Below are 21,281 nucleotides of genomic sequence, written 5' to 3'. Positions count from 1 at the left end.
AATTTTTGCCTGAAAATATTCAAAAAATAATCCTTCAGGTGCATGAGAATTTTATTGTTAATCTTTAATCCACTGTATAATAATCCTTTGTTGTGGGCAGGGCAAGTCTGATTGAGATAGCTTGGCATGTATTGTAGTGCGGCTCGTTTGTATCATCTAGAGCAGATATATTTTTGTAAATCAGACTTACTGCTAGGATTCGTTGTTCAATAAATAATGGTTTGCAGTGTTCTTGGAACTTTGCCCTGTACACACACCAGACAGCTCGCTTCTGTAAAACAAAAACAGTCTGCAGAATGTTTTTGCTGCACACTCCCTAGATGGCAATGTCATATCTTATATGTGTATCTACAAAGGCAAAGTAAGCAGATCTTGCAAAGGTTCTACCTAATTCTCTTGAAACTGACTTGATAACAAAACAGCCAGATTTGAGTTTTTTATTTAGCTAAATAATATGAACCTCGAGAATGTTGTGGGAGTAAGCTGTGGGAGTTCACATTTGATGATGAGATGAAGTTTAAAGAAAGCTTGTTTGAGTCGTACCAGCACTTTTCCATATCTTCAGTAGCACCCTGAGCTAGTTTTGTAGGATCTTTCCCCTGCCACAGCACCGTGATGTCATTTGCAAATAATGCGATGCTAGAAGTTAAGTCCAGTTGTGTTATATTATTAATATACAATAAAAACAAGATGGGTCCTAGGATAGTACATTGAGGGACACCTGCTTTGATTTCTCCCGCACTGGAGTCTGTCGAAAGTCTCACAAATTGATTTCAATGCATCAAGTATGATTCACAACATCTAACGCTTATGTGCCCAAATCCATAATGTTTCAGCTTCCGCAACAAGATTTCATGATCAAAAAAGTCAAATGCCATGGAAAAATCACAGAATGCGGCTGCTGTGTTGGCACCAGAATTTATATCACTATAAATCTTAAAGAGAAAGTTAAAAATAGCATCATTGGTACTTTTATTGTTTTGAAAACCATACTGCTCTGGACTTTATATGTTATTCTTATAGAGAAAGTACATTAGTCGCTTTTTGATGTTTTTTTTTTTCAATAATTTTGGATAAGGTCGAAACAAGTGATAAAGGAATGTGGTTTATTGAATCATCTATGGCACCACCTTTGAAAAGTGGAATAACTACAGAAGTTTTCAGAAATTCTGGAAAAGAGCCATTCACCAATGAATCATCTATAAATGTGACAAGAACATTCAAAACACAATCTGGCAGTGACTCGAAGATTTTGATAGACATATCATCAATACCTGAGATTGTCTTATTTCTAATTCATTTTGCATAATCAGCAGTTTGTATGTATTCTGCGTGTTATAATTTTTTAAATTTAATAATATCCAGTTAATCACTGACAAGTTAACTGTCATATTTTAACAGTATATATCTTTATTCATCTGTAATGACAATTCATCGAATATATCAGTGATGTCAAAGACAACTATCAATGTGACTCATCGATGGACTTAATAATAATAATACTTTCATTATTTATGATTTCTACAAATCACAAATGTTGCATAAATGTTGTAACTGAGGATATAATTAATATAAGGTAATAGTACATGAGACAATACATAAAATGTGCATAGTGAATGAATAGCAATCTGATTCAGATAACTGGTGTGCATTGTTTCTGTTCTTCTAGCGATATCAAGGAAATTGTGAAAGAACAATCAAGGCGAATGATTTTCAACATATTTTATTTGGAAAAGGGAGAAATAGAACAAAAGAATACTAGAAAATATTCAAAAAATGAAAGGGAAAATTAGGTCTAGAGAAAAGAAACGTAATAAGTTATATTTACTGCTCAGCAAATTCTCTTTGAATTTAAGGCAGAATGCTTTTCTGGGTTAATTCAAAAAAGAAATATCATTTATTGATATTATTGATGCATGATGCGACATTGTAAGAGAAAGAACAAAAGAATAATAATAATAATTATAATTTACTGAACAAAATTAAATTACAATTTTATTCAACTGGCTATCGACCGAAGTCCTTCCGCCTGTGTAACAAAATTGCTTTGAAATAACATAGCTTATTTTACAATATGAAAAAAAAAAATATTATATGGATACAAAAATGAACAAACAAAACAATTTCATTGATGAAGTTGTGTTAATTTTTCTGACAGTGTTTCTGTTGTGTGTCAATGTCGTACTCTTGCATGGGGGTTTTTTGTCACAACATACTTTCTAATGATTTCTACATTGTCGTTTTTTCTAGAAAACTTCTGACTAAGTGACAGTAGTCTTTCCTCGATAGGAATAATATCAGTGAGTTGGTTCAGCAGAGGGTTTGGAGGGTTGTATTTGGGGTTATTGGGATGCTTTAATCTTGCCATTTTCCTTATAGTCGTTGTTTCAGATACTTTATTTTCAAGGCCCTTTGTTTGATATTGACAAACAGTGGGTGCAAGTATTCAATAAGTGGACGAAAAATTAGTTTATATATTCGGCTTGCTGTTGATATGTTTGCACCTGCTCCCGGGTTTGTCAAACTTGTGAAATGTGCGGCTCTTGCAATCACATTCTTTTTTTTTGTTATTGACGTGGCTGTTGAAATTTAGTCTGGAATCAAGCATAACACCTAGGTAATTAACTGTAGATTTTGCATGTAAGATATGTTGGAAAATGTTAATTGTTGGAGAAGTTGAGGAGATCCGATGATTAAATATGATGAACTGAGACGGGTTTGGCTAGAGCCTCCATTTATTGAACCAGTTATTTGTTATTGTCGCAAGCTGTTCCAAATTGATAATAACTTTGTCTAGCGTTTGATCGTGCGCAATTAGGGCGATATCATCTGCATAGTGGAGAATATATGCTTCATGCCTAAAGTAGTTGATATTCCCTTGTAGGTGATGATAAATATCAGAGCTGTATAAGTTATATAACAATGGTGAGAGCGGTGAACCCTGTGGAACTCCCTTCTCTGGGATAAATTCGTCTGAAAAACTACTCAGTATTTTAACTCTCAGTTTCCTGTCAAAAAACTATTGAAACAAAAAATGGTTCTCTACCGAAGAATAAAAACTCGAAAAATGCTAGCCAACAAAAATCTTTTGTTTGGACAGGCAAGAATAATACCGAGGGGCCATTTAAAAAATATATAATAAACAACGAGTCATCTGAATCAGAAAAATCAGAATTGGAAAATGAAGAGAGATTTATAGAAATTAAGTCAAAAAGATGGAGGAAATTTTAAAAAACAGCAACCAAACAATTAGGTCAGGCCGAAGATGAAAACAACTACGGTTTTGTGGGAGTACAACAAAGAGCATGCATGTATATATATATATACAGGGTGTTACCAGAAGTAGAAGATAAACACATTACAAGTTATTTAAAAAACAGACTGGGAAAATATGAAAACTTTATTGTGAAAAAACTGCAATCGAATATTCCAAATAAAAAATGTTTTATGGTAGGAACTGATTTCGCATCTCCTGAAATGGATTGAATCTTACCTAACAGATCGCCAACAATTAGTAACTATTAACAATCATGGTCGAACATACAAATCTGAGAATGCGGCAGTGAAAGTAGGAATTGTTAGAAATATATATACTGTCATGACATAGAACAGAGTTCTAATATATAGGTATGTTTCAGGACTCTTCGTACTTTGTTTTTTTAAATGTAATAAAAGATGATTGTGTTACTGAGGATACACTACAAAAACACACTTGTGTCTATTTTCCACTATATTTCTTTATTGTTGACCGGTTTCGGCTCTTATACCATTTTCAAAACTAACTGATTACATTTAAATCCGAGTAATTTATACCTATATTATTCTAGCATAAATGATTTGATATACCTGATATATCTGATATACCTGATATCCGATACCTGCGTTTCATATACCTGTAAAATCCATGAACATAACAAAGCTTTCAATATAATGTAGGTTTTGGGATCTGGACTATAGGTTCAGGAGAGGACTATTGTTTAATTCAAGTTGTTCATTGAGGACAATAGAATTGGGATCTTTCTTTGACCTGTTTATTTCCATAGATTCCAACAGATTCATCATTTTCCCTTTTTCCCATGTATGTAGGATCTTTAAATTATCTTTATCTATTTTATGTTTCGAATTTTGAAGATGTTCGTACATTAATGATTTTTTATCCGAAATGACATGTTCGTGGTACCTTGTATCAAAATTTCTCCCAGTTTGGCCTGTATATATGGCAGGGCATTCACCACATTCTATTCGATATATACCAGATCTCTTTCCTTTCTCTAATTTAGGTTTGGCATTAAATAATATGTTTCCTAAATTTCCGTTGGATGTGTAGGATGTTTGTAAATTGAATTTTGAGAGATAATTTTTAATATTCTCGGAGATTCTACCAGCATAATTGATACTAACATATTTGTGTTCTGGTCTTGTGGAAATTGAGTATAGTTCTTTCAATCATTAAACAAATAGCAGTTAATAACAAAATACCTACCACTCTAGTTAACAACATAATAATGAAATATCAACAAAAATCAATAATGAAAGAACTATACTCAATTTCCACAAGACCAGAACACAAATATGTTAGTATCAATTATGCTGGTAGAATCTCCGAGAATATTAAAAATTATCTCTCAAAATTCAATTTACAAACATCCTACACATCCAACGGAAATTTAGGAAACATATTATTTAATGCCAAACCTAAATTAGAGAAAGGAAAGAGATCTGGTATATATCGAATAGAATGTGGTGAATGCCCTGCCATATATACAGGCCAAACTGGGAGAAATTTTGATACAAGGTACCACGAACATGTCATTTCGGATAAAAAATCATTAATGTACGAACATCTTCAAAATTCGAAACATAAAATAGATAAAGATAATTTAAAGATCCTACATACATGCGAAAAAGGGAAAATGATGAATCTGTTGGAATCTATGGAAATAAACAGGTCAAAGAAAGATCCCAATTCTATTGTCCTCAACGAACAACTTGAATTAAACAATAGTCCTCTCCTGAACCTATAGTCCAGATCCCAAAACCTACATTATATTGAAAGCTTTGTTATGTTCATGGATTTTACAGGTATATGAAACGCAGGTACCAGATATCAGGTACATCAGATATATCAGGTATATCAAATCATTTATGCTAGAATAATATAGGTATAAATTACTCGGATTTAAATGTAATCAGTTAGTTTTGAAAATGGTATAATAGCCGAAACCGGTCAACAATAAAGAAATATAGTGGAAAATAGACAAAAGTGTGTTTTTGTAGTGTATCCTCAGTGAACATGAATTTCCACAAAATAAACAAGTCGTCAATCGAAGAAATGATTGTGTTAGTTACGAATGTATTTAATGTGGATAAATGCAATACAGAAATGCATTAATCTTATCAGGTTATGGGCCCAGAGCATGCAGAAACTCAGGAGAAATGATTGAAAAGAAAAACATTATAAAATATAAGAAAAAAACATTTTGAGGTTAGCCACGTTGAATTTCTTCTTGAAGAAAAGGAAATCTGTAGATAAAATGAATACAATCGCAATACCACTGTTGAACTCTGACAACTTTAATAATTGGAGCTTTAGAGTACGAGCAATCCTCAAAGAAAAGCAATAACAAGACACATTAGAAAAGGAAGTTGATAACTTCACTGGAGACAAGAAAAAAGAGGAATTCAAATTTAGAGATGCGAAAGCCAAATCAATCATCATGCAGTGCATAACAGATAAGCACTTGTATATAATAAAAGACTCAAAAAGTGCAAAAGAAATGATGAAGGCTCTCGAAGGTGTGTTTCAGCAAAAAAGTGTTTTCACAAAATTAACACTCAAAAGACGATTATTGACATAAAAGCACCAACGAAATGAAAAACTTGAAGACCACTTTCAAAACTTTGATGATTTGATAAGAGAATTAAAAAGTATGGGATCCAAAGTTGTTGAAGAAGACATAGTGTGTCATCTCCTCTCGACACTAAATGAAGGCTACGAGGCTGTCATCAATTGAAACAATGAATTCAAAGGTAACTATGGAGTTCATGAAGTCTCGATTATTAGATGAAGAACTGAAAGCAAACACAAAACAGAGAAAAGACAACAGCATAGAAGTATCATTTAGAGCAAAAGCACATGTTCCATTATATACTTGCTATTCATGCGGCAAGCAGGGACACAAGCCTTCAGACTGCAGAAACTCGAGTATTAGAGGGGCAAGCAGAGTTCGAAGAGGTTGAAGCAGTTACAGTAGAGGAAGAGGCAGATATAACTTCAGCGGGCAAACATATCAAGAGACAGGTCAATCTCGACGTCAACAAAGTATTGCTCAGGATGCTGAAGAGATAGCTTTCATTGCTTCAAGTAGCACATTGAGAACAACAAGACATAATGGTTTTGTTCTGGAGTCTGGATGTACGCAACATATGATTAGAGAAGAACTAGAAAAGTAATGACAAACATTACAGTTTTAGAAAAAACATGTTAAGATAGGAACAGCAAAAAATTATCAATTATTGTATACAACAAAACAAGGCACAGATAAAGCAATTTGCCAAGGTAAATACATTACATTTCAAGTTTTAATATTAGAAGGAATGTCTCATAACTTACTCTCTGTGTCAAAACTAATAAAAGAAAATTTCAGAGTAACTTTTGATAAACTAGACAAAAATTTGTGGCATTAAAGGTTAGGTCATATTAATAGAAAGAGTTTAAAATATTAGAGTTGCCTTATAATAATGAAATTTGTAAAAGCTGTATAGAAGGCAAAAATACTGGTAAGCCATTTTATAATTGTATAAAGAAATCTGTTGAAATTGGTGAGTTGATACATTCAGATATAGCAGGACCTATAGCAAAACCTACTTTTGAAGGTCAAATATTTTCAGGTTCTACTTGACGATTTTTCCCATTTTTTGGTTGTGAAATTATTGAAAAACAAAAGTGAAGCCGAACAAAATTTAATTGAGTTTATACAGTTGATTAAAACACAGCATGGCAAAAGAACAAAACGAATTAGATTGGATAATGGTGGTGAGCTCACTTCAAATAGTTTCAAAGTTTTCTGTAGAAGTAAGGGTATTCGGCTTGAGTATACGATGCCACACACTCCACAAGAAAATGGCATTTCTGAAAGGATGAGCAGGTCTCTCTTAGATAAACTAAGAACAAAATTTGCTGAAACTAATCTACCAAGAGAACTATGGGGTGAAGCAGTACGATGTTCCGCTTATGAAATAAATAGTTCCCCAACTGGAGCAAACAACTCAAGGTGGTACAAAAAAACTGACTTATCAAAATTGCGGATTTTCAGAAGCCAAGCATGGGCAAGTTATTTTGCCTAAACAAAATAAACTGGAAAGACATGCCCAGCCATGTATCATGCTAGGATACAGTGGAGCTGTATGGACTATGGAACTGCAAGGAAAATAAAATTATCACTAGAAGAGATGTACGATTTAATGAAAGTGAAATAGATTATGAAAACATCTTGAAAAACTCTAAAAAGGAAAATACGGAAATAATAATTGAAGAAAATGAATCACAAAACAAGAATAAAACTGAAACAAAAGAAGAATATGAAACCACTGAAGAAATTCAGAAGAACTAGAAGAATCAAATGAAAATGAGGGAAGACCGCTAGAAACTAGAAAGGGAAGGAAAATACAGAGACCTAAACATTTAAATGAATATGAAGTATATAATGCATATTGTCTATTATCAGCAGATGAAGAAAACGACCCAGTAAAGTATGAGGACGCAATAAAACATGAAGATTGGAAATTTGCTATTCTTAAAGAATTAAAGTCACATGAAAAATAGGGCACATTGTCTGAGGAAAAACTACGAGAAGGAAATAGAGCTGTAGACGTAAAATGGGTATTCAAAACAAAAGCAGACGGAACCAAAAAGGCAAGGTTAGTTGTGAAAGGTTTTCAAATACAGGAGGAGAATTCATTTGAATCAATTTATTCGCCAGTCACAAGAACATTTGTTATCCATAGTGCTACAACGTGACATGAAGATAACACAATTGGATATTCCTACAGCATTTTAGAATGGGACACTTGAAAACAAAGTTTACATTCATCCGCCACAAGGACTAAAAACCAAATCACCTATATTGCGGTTCATACATCATTATATGGTCTATGCGAAGCATCAAAAGTGTGGAACAACACTTTCAATAAATTCGCAGGAGAAAACAACTTCAAATGATCAAAGCATGATTGTTGTTTGTATCATAAAGGAAATGTTTGGATATTGATATATGTTGATGATGACATTTTGATATTAGGAAACAGTGAAGAAATTAAAGAAGTAGTGAAGCTATTGAAAGACAACTTTCAAGCAAAGGATTTAGAAGAAATAAAATTGTTTTTAAGGATGGAAATTACAAGACTGGAAAACAAAATAACAATAAAACAAAAAAAAATTACAAAAAAAACTTTTAACTGAATTCAATATGGAAAATTGTAGCTCAAATAAACACCAATGGAAAAAGGATTCCAAAACAACCCAGAAAGTGAAATAATTGTTGTCCCATATAGAAAACTAATTGGTGGATTGATTACTACACTACACTACACTAAACTAATTGGTGGATCTATTACTACAAGACCCAATATCACATTTGCAGTTTCTTTTCTAAGTCGATTCTTAGATAGAACAACAGCAGAAACCTGTAAAGCAGGAAAAAGAGTTTTACGCTATTTAGCAGGGACTAAAGACGTGGGGCTAATCTTTTATAGAACTAATGAATTGAATTCAAATTTAAAACCCTTTTCAGATGCTGATTGGGCTACCTACAAAAATGACAGAAAAAATGTCAATGGTAGTATCATATTTTATGGAGACAATCCCATATCATGGTACTCGAAGAAACAAAACTGTGTTGCCAAGTCAACAGCCAAAGCTGAATTTGTGGCAGCGGCTACTTGTGAACAGGATGTTGTAAATCTTAAGAGCTTTTTAAATGATTAAAAAGTTGAGAATGATGCCGTACTTTATTTTGACAATCAAAGTTCAATTCTTATGTCTAAAAGTAATGAGAACTCTAAAAGAACCAAACACCTTGACATAAAATATATTTACTTGAAGGATTTAATCTCTAAAAAATTTTAATAATAGAATATGTGTCAACTGATCAAAATTTAGCAGACATGTTAACCAAAGCTTTAAGTACAGATATTTTTGTAAACCTTAGAATTAAGTCCAATATAATTTAAGTGATTTTCATTTTATCAAATTTCAAATCAAGGGGGAGTGTTAGAAATATATATATACTGTGAATATAGATAGATGACAGAACGGAGTTCTTATATGTATGTTCCATGGCTCTTTGTACTTTGCTTTTTTATATATAATAAAAGATGATTGTGTTGATGACAAATATATTTAATGTGGATAAATGCAATACAGAAATGCATTAATCTTATCAGGAATACCCCAAGGAAGCATTGCATATAAACGATTTATGTTACCATGCACATCATTCAATTGCAGCTGATTAACAAAAAAACAGATTTTGAATAGATTTAAACATACCCTGAAGTAGTAAAAACAGGTATGGAAATGTTTAATGATACAAAAGAATAGTTCACTAGGAATAGGTTAATTTTGAATGAATCTAAAACTAATCTTATACTTTTAAGAACTAATCAATTACAGATAGAACGACCTCAAAATTTGAATATTGAATACATTATTATAAAATATTCAGAAGACACCAAATTTCTAGGACTTCATATTGATGAATTCTTAAAATGGAACAAACAGATTGATTATACAGCTAACAAATTGAGCAAAATTTCGTATGGACTAAAGGTGGTTCACAAATATCTCAACAAAGAATCGGTAAAAATTTTATATTTTTCCAATTTTGAGTCTGCAGCTAGATATGGAATCATATTTTGGGGAGGCAATAGTAATATAAATAAAATATTTGTATTTCAGAAGAGAGCAATCATAATGATGAGTAATTTGAAGTATAATCAATAGTGTAGATATGTCTTCAAGAATAATGGGATAATGAAGATATATACTCTTTATATTTATGAATGCTTAATGTTTGTATTGAAAAATAGGCATCTGTTCTTTAACAATATTAATCAACATTTCTATGGAACAAGAAGAAATGTTCAACGAAAGTCATTTTTTTTTGCGGAGGAAAAAATCAGTTTTTTATCGACCTTTTTTTGGGTAATGGTTACATCTGTCGAAGAAGTAAAGAAATAAGCTCTCAAAAAAGGAATAACTGCATATTTATTCGAATTTTTATCCATTTCTGAAGACGGAGGCAGATTTTGGCCTCCGAAACGTAAAAGATAAGTATAATTTCTTAATATTTTTTTGATAGGCAAAATTGTGAAATACGACAAGTTACTGATAAATAGAAGATTTTTCTTTGTGAAAAATACTTTGATTTTTACGCAGTAACTTATCGGGGTAAACTAAAAAGTTTGCCCTTCTACACTTGTATAAAGTTCTCCATTATAATTTTTATATTTTTTCAGATTGTGGAAGGTAACCATTACCCAAAAAAAGGTCGATAAAAAAGAAGAAATGGTTTCGTGCTCCCTATACATAGGTTAACCATAACAGAAAAAACTCCTCATTACATATGAATGAAGCTGTATAATAAATTGCCTAATGGAATTAAAGATTTGAGGAGCATAAAGAAATCTAAGAAAGAAAAAAATATTTAATAGATTTAGAACATATAGGGTTAGTGACTATTTAGATCAAACCGAATTATAGAAATGTATATATTTATGAGTATATGTAGTATTTTTCTTTTATTTTTTGTTGACATTATTTCATTCTATGTTGTTTTGTACAAGCTGTAATAGTTGGCATATTTTTGAAATAAAGTATTATTTTTATTATTATTAATTTGCAGATTCTTAATTGTATGTACTAAATAGTTAGGACAACCCAGTTGATGCAGTTTGAATAAAAGACCCCTGTGCCAGATGCTATTGAATGTTTCTTGTTGATCAGCTTGGTTGTTTCAATGTTGTTCGTGAGAATCGTGAGAGGATGTATAGTAGATCTTCCTTGTCTAAATCCAAACTGGTAGCTTGTAATTTTATCAGATTGTGTTTTTTATTTTTACGTGTCGAGGTGTAAAAATAACAATAAAAGTAACAAATATAGTACTTGTGATGCACAAATATAGTACTTGGTGTAAGTAATGAAAATTACTTCAATTAAATAAAAAATAAAAAAAATATCTTCATGAAGAAGATTAATCTTCTTCTTGAAGATGATCACTTGGTGATCGAAACAAGTGTCGAAGTGTTAAAATAACGATTTGGCGTTGGGTTAAAACTCCAGTAATATTCGACAAATATAGTATTGAAACAAAAATCACATACCTTTTTTTGTACCAACTTAGATCAATAGTAAGGTTTTTCTTTGTATAAATGGGGTAGTAGAATAATCAGAATTGTTTATACCAAAGAAATACCAATAATAAAATGTGGTTTACAGATTTTTATGATTTACGTTTTGTCTACTACTGCTAGAGTTGTTGTTTCTGTTCCGAACGGGGTACTACCATGCTGGTATTTGACTCTGGTTTTATATTATCATTAGTGGGCTTGGCTTGTTTTCTCTTAACTGGATTACCTGTCCTTGTTTGTGTACCTGTAAGGACAGGTAACCAGATTTTATTGATATTCATTGCCTCTTCTTTTCTATTGAATTATCCCTGTGTTCATGAATTTCTATTACCTCTCTATATACTCTTGGAAAGCAATTTTGAGGTTTAATGTATATTACTGTATCTTCAAATGAGATAATGTGAGTGCCTTCCTTGTTGAGAGCATGTTCGGCTACAACAGTGTCCAGAGAGTAAGGTACCCACACGTCTTTTCGTGGTTCCAATGTAGACCGACCCACAGCTATAAGAAATCCGGTATACTTCAGGTGGTGTGAAAGGTTCTATGGGAGCCTTAGCTGATCTCAGACTTTGTCTGATAGTGTTTGTTGGCCAAAATATTGGTTTCACGTAGTGTTTCTCTAAGATTCTCACAATCTGGTTTGTAACATTTTCAACACAGAGAAGGAAAGCTTTTTCCTTGACGCACCTAGCTGGGGTTACTTTGGCGTTCTCTCTCCCGGGTCACATGGCAAGCTCAAATTCTAAGGTCCCCGAGAACCTTAAGCATCACCCTTGTAGCTGGGGGTCAGTCTATATTGGAAACAAGAGAAGAAATGTGTGTACTCGTCTCTATGGATACAAGAGAAATTGTTGATTTGGACAAACCAAAAAATCAGCTGTAGCCGAACATGCTCTCAAAAAAGAAGGCACTCACATCATCAATAATTTCAATAGAAAAAAAGAGATGATGAACATCAATAAAATTAGGTTACCTGATCTTACATGTACACAAACAAGGTCAGGTAATCCAATTCAGAGAAACCAAGCCATGTCCACTAATAATATTATAAAAACCAGAACATCATAGTTATTGCGCTCGGAACAGAAACAATAACAACTCAAACACCAACTTGGGCACTGAGACTGTTACCACATCACCTCTATTAATGTCTAGTGAAGTAGTAGATGAAACGTCAGATATAAAAACCTGCAGATCACGGCCAAAAAACCTGGAAAATAACTTTCACACAATTATTAATTTTGGCAAATATTTGTTCCCAAAGTTTTGTAATTTGTATAGAATTAAAAATAGCAACTGGAGGAGCTAAAAATGACAGAAACGGTAATTCAGATGTCTTTATCTGTATCTACATTAGCAGTAATATTGGTTTGTGACACAGTGGTAGACTTACCCCGTCTTACAACACCAAAGCTCCCATCACCAAGTTTAACAGACAGTGTAATATTGGCTTCCTGAATTAAGCAGGAAGTGAAGTCACTAATGACTACACCATCTTCATTTATTTTTTTATTTGCAGGTGTCTTACTTGACACTGGTATTAACTTGTTTATCAAGTTTCTTATCTTTTGTTGAGTTCGTTTTTTCTTGACAGCTTCTAATAGTCTTCGAGCCCCTGAAGAAAATTTTCACAGTAGAAAGAAAAGTTTTAATTTTGATAATAATTTACCTGGTTTACTCAGACCAATTTTTTCTAAATCTTCTGGAGTAACAAAATCAAAATGTTCAAGTCTAGATATCTGAAGATCATCACGAATTGGAACCAAAAATTGCCCTAGCTGTATCTCTGACAATATATTTCCAAGCCATTCTAAACCTTCAGACATTTTCTGCTGTAATAAATGAAAAAATAATATCATGTTTAATCCAATGAGTGCAATTCTCAGTTATTGATGTAACAGTTACCATAATCATAAATCTTAAAAAATATTATTGTTGATTAGTTGTTACCCTCATATGGGTATTTCTTTTTATTATGATGAGTTTGAATTTACTACACTGTCTGAAAAAACATTGCATCACAAGTGAAAATAAATTAGAACCTTACCTTGAAAATTATAACTTTATCAGATTAAGACAGAGTTAATTGAAAATTATCATATTGTATATGTACACTGCCTATAGAATGGCCAATTCAATATTCTCAGTCTCCAGGAAATACAGATTAATATAACAATGCCTTTTTTTCAGGGTGAAGTAACTCTAGTTGAATTATTATACGAGATTCTTAATGTTACTTTAGTGTCACTGTTAACTATAAAAGGATCCATTTACGATTTGGAGTCATGCTACACATGCAATTATTACACCAAACAAATAAAAACACCAGAAACAAGTCAACAATACAAATGAATGAATAAAAGAAAAAGTTGAAATTGACAACTGACAGAATAGGTTATTGAAAGTACCAACATAAAGTTGACTGGCAGACCCAGCTGCTAAATTTTCCGAACTATGCCCACCACAATGCCTAGCGACCAGTAGCGTGTATCCCCACTATCAGCGGAATGAATATTGTCGTATAGGAATATATAAATAGTCATAATTGATATTTGTTGCAGAAAATCGACTTATACAATAATTGAAACAAGAAATGAAATATAAAATTGCTTCATTATGCATGAAACTGTGAGAGAACTTTTTTTCTGAAATATTTATCTCTGAAATTGCTTGCTAAATTATTCTCCTGGGTCATATATAGCGAAAAAGAAATTTTCAACAAAATATTTTTGGTTAACCAGTTTAGTGATCCAATAATTTCTCTGAAAAAAGGTTGGTTGGGTAACAGGATCAACTTTTTTACAAAAAAATTTATTTGTTTTCTTGCAGACGTTTCGAATTTAATTAACTTCTTCTTCAGGGCAAATTATTTTTGATACCTTTCGCAACCGACTGATCAGACGATAATAGTGGGATGTGATCATAGTGACCCAATCTAATCCCTCCGTAAAAATGATTTCTTGCTTACGATTTACTCGGGTCATACAATGCGAAAAAGACATTTATAAAAAAGATATTTTTGATACCTTTCGCAATCGACTGCTTAGACTATATATAGTAAAATGTGATCATGGTAACCCAATCTAATTCTTCCGTAAAAATAATTCCTTGCTTACGACTCACATGGGTCATACACTGCGAAACAAAATTTTCAGTGTGTACCTACTCGGTGCCCACTTTATTTTTTATTCCACGTTTCTTGTGATAGATGTTCATAGAAAGGATCAACATTTTTCATACGTTGTTTGGTCAACCTCTCTTTCGGAATATTGTGTGACCAAAAAAATTTTCAATGTACGAATTGCTCATATGTTGCTCAGCTCTCCTTTACTAACCCCCGTCCAAAGTGAATAAAACGGTATGTATTTCAATAAAATAATTTTGTGAATCATGCCCTGAAGAAAATAACGCCGGCTGTCACTGGTAGCCATAAACCAATTGCGACGTAGCTAAGAGCGCGCGAATTTACTATGTTTGCTGCTGCTCTAGATGGAGCGAATAATGCTACCGGCCTCGATTGAATTCCGGCGAATTTTCTAACGCCTTCGATTACGCTAACCACGAGCATATCGACACAGTCAAGTGGAAGTTACAGTGCGGTACGCGAAACGTCTAGTAAGGCGATAGACATTCGAATGATAGTTGAAGTGTTTGCTGTATTTGAAGTGAAATAAATTTCGATTATTGTTCAGTGTAGTCAATTATTAGTAAACCCACGGGGAAAACATAACACTTGGTGTCAGAAGTGGAATAATTGACTGAAAATTTACTTTTTATGGTGAAAACAAAGATTGTCAATTACGACGATATGGAAGAGTTCAAAAAAATGTTCGAGGATTTGCAAACGGGCCTACAAACACGCAGAATAGAGAAAGAACAATTACGGCGAAAGGAAGGTCGTGAATTATTACTAGGTATTCATGAAAAACAGAAAAAAGACAATGAGATGTACCTTTATTCATTTGAAGATTTAAAAACTACTCAAGTGAGTAAAGGGGAAGAATTTCAAAAAGTATTTCAGAAAACAAAAAGAATTGGAATAAGCAGTCGATGAGAAGCTTGAGGGGGTTGGAAGGAAATTTGAAGAGGAGCTTGAAGAAGTCGAAGGGAAATTTAAAGAGGAACTTGAAGGAGTCGAAAGGAAATTCGAAAAAAGCTTGAAGGAGTCGAGAAAAAGTTTAAAGATTTTATCCGAAAACTTCAGAAAGTATCACCGGAGCCAAAAACGATTACTATGGAAAAATGCGAATCGGAAACGATATCTTCCCTTTCAAGCAGTATTTTTATTAAAACTCCGACCTTCGATGGCAAATCTTCATGGTCCATTCGTCGCAGATAATTTGAGACTGCTGCGGAAAATAACGGGTGTAAAAATGAGGAGAAAGCAACAGTTCTCATACTGGCACTACGAGGAAAGGCCTCCGAAATTCTGCATAATATTCCAGTAAAGAGGCAGAAGGATTATGAAGCAATCGTATCAGCGTTGGAGGTCAGGTATGGTATCAGCACCTTCAACGAGTCTTTTAAGCCCAAATGAAAGTGAGAAATCAAGGTCCATCCGAGAGTCTGCAGCAGTTTAGGGCTGAAGTCGAAAGGTTGGTAAGACTCGCTTACCCAGAATCACATGATAACTTCACCCACTGGATTAGTGTCCATAGTTTAATAAAGGGGGTTCGTGACACGGAGCTGCAGTAGTCATTGAGGATGGCACGTCATAAAAAACTGAATGAAGCCATCATTTTTGCCCTAGAATTTGAAGCTGCCAAAAGAGCTTTGCGACAACAACGAAAAGTTCTAGTGAGGGCTATTAATGAAAAGGGAGGCGAAGGATTAGATCGACTCATGTTAGGTCTTGAAGAACTCATCAAAAAATATTTGATAAATAGACTTGCGCCCAAGGCAACAGGACGGCCTGAATGTTATAACTGCGGCAGAGGCGGGAGTGTCGATCTCGTTCAACATCCAACGAAGGAAAGAACTGACGTTCGAGATCACCTGAACTGGAGCATCGGGGTTTGGAAAAACCAAATTCAGACTGCTTTAAGAGAAGTACGTTGACTGTTGCATCCCAAGTCCCTAGGCATTCGATTTCCACGATAGGACACCACAGTAACAGCTTAGTTGTCGATGAATTTCTGAATAATCACCAGTTCCTTTTTACCATCGATACTGTAGCAAAGAGGTCAATAATGAGAGTCGACATTTCCAACAGAAGCAGTTTGAAGAAATTATCAGTAGTACCTGTTCTGGTAATAGCCACTGGAGACAGATTGACAGTATATAGAGAAGCTGAAGTGAGACTTAGGCTTAGTAGTTGCGAAATAGAAACTAAGATATTAGTGGCCCACATCGTCGACGAATTCATTTTGGGACTAAACATCATGCCCCCTATGGATTCGTAGTGGACATGAAGAAAAAATTGTTAAAAGTTGGAAATGAGAAAATTTGGCTCGACGTACTCCCTCAGCCTCATGACAGCGCCAAAGTGGTTATACTGGAGATTCCGGAATCTCCCCCAACACCGAAAAAATTATTCAAACGAAAATTGCTGGACCTGGCGGTTTGGGTACAGCCTTGATAGAGACATCCAACGGTACTGAAGCAGGAATTATCGTGGCCAGATCCCTCGTGAATGGTAACAATTAGGCCATTCCAGTAAGAATAATCAACCCTGATAATAACAGGGTGACTTTCAAATTAGGGCAAGTAATAGGCACCTGCGAACTGATCGTGAAAATCACCAACATCGAAGAAGTCCCTCTACAGCGTGCTCAACAACCCGCAAATGAACTCATCGAGAGTTTCAAGAAGACGTAGAACCATCTGTCTGAAAAAAAACTACGCAAGGCCACAAGATTCGTAGAGAAAGAAAATGATATGTTTGTGAAGGGCAAAATCATTGGTCAAACGGATTTAGTTCAACATCGGATTGATACTGGTGATACCAAGCCCATATATCAACTACTGAGAAAACTTTCCTTCGCAAGGCAAGACGAAGCTTCATCCATTATTAAGGACATGTTGGAGAAAGGTCACCTGTTGTGTTAGTGACTGAGAAAGAAGAATCGATGAGATTTTGCATAAACTACAGAAGGATTAATGCTGTCACCAGAAAGGAGTTACCCTCTTCCTAGAATAGATGACACCCTGAACATCTTGGCCGAATGCAGATGGCTCTCAACATTTGATCTGAAAAGCGGTTATTGACAGGAGGCCGTTCGCGCCGAGGATAAAGAGGAGACTGCCTTTTCCACTGGTAATGGATTATACCAGTTTATGCCGTTCGGATCATGCAATGCACCCGCAACATTTGAACGCTTGATGGAGTTGGTGTTTAGCGGACTTACCTGTTAAACATGCTTGGTCTATCTTGTTGACATTATAGCAAGCAGGAACTTGGACTCTGTAGGCTACAACCGGCGTTTCGTGAAATACTTTGGGAAAATGACCAGACCGCTGCAGAGCTCAACTTGAAACACCCTTCGTTTGGTCCCCAGATTCCCAGCAAGCATTTGCTATTGTGAAGAGACATTTGACCAACGCACCGATCCTGGCGTACTCAAGGAAAAGGGCTTGTTTATACTGGACACGTATGCATCCCGATATAGAATAGGAGCAGTATTTTCCCAGGTACAAGAAGAAAAAGAAGTCGTCATCGACTATTTCAGTAAGTCCCTGGGAACGCCCGAAAGAAATTACTGGGTTACCAGAAAATAACTCTTCGTATTGGTGAAAGCGGTGGATCACTACCACTCCGTCAATTTTTGATCAGGTCGGACCACTCAGCACTTCAGTGGCTCTTCAATTCGAAAACGCTAGAAGGACAAATAGTCAGGTGGATCGAAGAGTTACAAACTTACGATTTTGAAATTTAACGTCGGAAAGGAAAGTGTCACGGAAACGAAGATAGCCTCTCAAGGAAACCATGCCTGACATCCGAATGCAAATTTGGCCATCGCTAGGAGGAGAAGATTTCCAGCTACCAGAAGAAGAACTTTCCACCAGACGTGATAGGGTAGTAGGCAGAGACTCCTCTATGGACAGCTCTAATAGGGAGATAGGGTATCCCTCTGACCCGGATGGTAGCAACCTGTAAGGGTCCCTTGTCCAGGGATACGGACAGATAATTTGAGGAATCACCTGATCATGCTGTGGTACGGTCGTAAACAACCTCTGAGAGTGACACTACCTTCATGACGAGGCGGGAAATCATCGTAGCATAGAAGGAGGATCCAGTCTTGAGCATTCGAGATGACCTACTCACTCGGAAATGGGAAAACCCGGAGGGAAGAATCCACAAATTCCAGATGATCCTTCTAAAGAGTGTTTCCCGAGTATCCTTGAACAGCTCTACGATGGTCGCACTGGAGGGCATTTCGGAGTAAATGGAACTCTAGCGAGAGTACGTGAGAGGTACTACTGGGTCAATTGCCGTCGAGATGTGAAGAAGTGGAGTAAGCGCTGTTACCTGTGCTCTTCGAAAATGAACCGAAGACAAGGCAAAGAGAAAAGTTGAAGCAGTACCTCAGTGAGAGCCCTTTCAAGAAAATCGCAGTTGACATTCTGGGACCACTCCCATATGACCACATCCGGTAACAAGTACCTCATAGTTGTGATGGACTATTTCTCCAAATGGCCTGAAGTAGTAGCCTTATCCAACCAAGAGGCTAAAACCGTGGCAGAAGCCCTGTTGCAGAACATAATTGTCAGACACGAATTACTACAAGTATAACACTCGGACCAGGACTTCGAATCGAATTCATGGAAGGAAATGATGACTCTGTTGGAAATAAATAATACAAGAACAACTGCTTTTCACCCATAGTCCGTTGGAATGGTCGAGAGGTATAATCGCATTATCAATAACTACATTTCGATGTTTGTCTCCGAAAACTGGGATAAATTGGTTCATCTTCTTCTGTTAGCATATATGAGCTCCCAACATGATGCGACAGGTTACACACCATCCATGTTGTTAACTGGTAGGGAGCTGAAGCTTCCGATAGATGTATTGTGTGGGCAGTCCTTTCGATGAATCTCAAGAGGTACCTCTTTCAGAGTATGTGAGTGACCTGAAGTAGAGACTCGAATTTGCCAAAACTAAATTACAGCTTTTCAGTGAAAGAATGAAGTTAAAATTTGACGAAAAGTCTACCAACCCCAATGTCTGAAAGGTTTGTGTCTCGAGTGTTTGTGTCCCAAGTTGTACAGACCATGGTGTACAGAATCCAATTGTCACCCTCCCAGAAGCAAGCCTAAAGTTGTCCACCGAGAGCCTGAGTCCTTACGTGGGTCATGATGTACTTTCTTGGAAAATTGTTCGGGGCATACAACCTCAGGGAAGGGGGTAGTGTTGTAAATAATGCCCTAAAGAAAATAACGCCGGCCGCCACTGGTAGCCATAAACCAATTGTGACGTAACTGAAAGCGTGCCAATATGTACGATGTTCGCTGCTGCTCTAGATGTATCGAGAATAATGTTACCGACTTCAATGGAATTCCGACAAATTTTCTACCGCCTTCGATTACGATATATAAACTCTAGCTACGAGCATATCGACACAGTAAAGTGGAAGTTACAGTGCCGTGCGCGAAGCGATCTAGTTAAGTGATAGACATTCGAATAAAGTTGAAGTGTTTGTTGTATTCAAAGTGTAATAAAGTTAGGTTCGATTATTGTTCAGTGTGTTCAATTATTGGTGAACCCACTGGGGAAACGTAACAATATTATAAAAAAAAATTGCTACTATATTTATGAACTGGTTCTTCACACCCGAAAAAGTTATGAATTTATTTATTTATATATTTATTCAACGGCAAAGCCAATTTACAAAAACATATTTATTTAACAAAGTGTCAGGAACTACAAAGTATTTTCGAATACTCATGTCTGATGTCTACATTATGATTTATAATTTTACAAAACATTTAGCAGAGTGTGAAATATAAAATATCAATAAATCCCTATGTCTAGTGACTACATTACTAAAAGATGAAACAATTTTGGTACTTACTAAGAAAATGGTAAGGTAAAGAAAAGTTTCGAAAACACTATAGCCTTTTCAATTAATTTTTAAAGACATGAAGTGATACATTGAACAGATCTGAGTTATTATGATATTGATTTCCCAGCTTCAAAATACGAGAAATCGGACTGATCAAAGCATAATTGGTATGGAAAAATGTATATGAAAAATGTCAAGATTTCTCGTATCTTTTTGTTTGATATGAAAAGTTATAAGTTGAAGTAGTTCTGGGCAGTTTATCTCACTATTTATCAATTTGAAGAGAAAACTCAAGTTCATAGAAATTCTCCTATCTTTCAATGATTTTATATTTAACTTGGTTGAGAGTTGAATGTACTCATATTCACTTCGTTGAATACCAAAGTGAAAAGAACAATTCCTCAAGAATTTCTTTTGAACATTACATTATAGTATGGGTCCCATATAACCGAACAATATTCAAGAATGGATCTTATGAAAGCACAATATATATATATATATATATATATATATATATATATATATATACATATATATATATATATATATATATATATATATATATATATATACATATATATATATATATATATATATATATATATATATATATATATATATATATATATATATATATATATATAGGATGTCTTAAATCAATTGCATTTTGATGCTAGATCCACACAAGTAATAAGACACGTAATATTCATAAACAAATATATTCCAAAAACAATACACACTGAAATATTCTATTAGGAACACTACCAATATTTAAAATAAAAAATCTAATTCGAGATATTCATTCACTGAATAAAATATTACTGAATATTTTCATGTTACAAATATTAGAAATGTATTTAAATTTGG

The 21,281-nt window shown here is 34.5% G+C and overlaps 1 protein-coding gene across 4 annotated transcripts in view; it reads right to left on the bottom strand.

The window, feature by feature from the left end:
* Positions 1-13,798, bottom strand: part of Ack (Activated Cdc42 kinase) — a 126,415-nt gene extending 112,617 nt beyond the window's left edge. For 2 of the 4 annotated variants that reach the window (XM_074172294.1, XM_074172297.1), the window contains exons 1-3: positions 13,457-13,797; positions 13,079-13,241; positions 12,803-13,024 (exon numbers count right to left, since the gene is read on the bottom strand). In XM_074172294.1, the coding sequence (XP_074028395.1) occupies positions 12,803-13,024; positions 13,079-13,235 (379 nt within the window). In that variant the 5' untranslated portion in view covers positions 13,236-13,241; positions 13,457-13,797. Of the gene's footprint in view, positions 1-12,802; positions 13,025-13,078; positions 13,242-13,456 lie in introns of all 4 variants that reach the window. The other 2 variants (XM_074172296.1, XM_074172295.1) reach the window with 2 other exon arrangements.
* Positions 13,799-21,281: the final 7,483 nt, after the last annotated feature.

The sequence above is a fragment of the Leptinotarsa decemlineata genome, unplaced genomic scaffold (assembly GCF_025532065.1).
Source record: "Leptinotarsa decemlineata unplaced genomic scaffold, Ldec_3_MD MMD2_tig00000090_RagTag_RagTag, whole genome shotgun sequence".
In the NCBI taxonomy this organism is placed as follows: Eukaryota; Metazoa; Arthropoda; class Insecta; order Coleoptera; family Chrysomelidae; genus Leptinotarsa; species Leptinotarsa decemlineata.
This window is presented reverse-complemented; position numbering and strand designations above follow the sequence as displayed.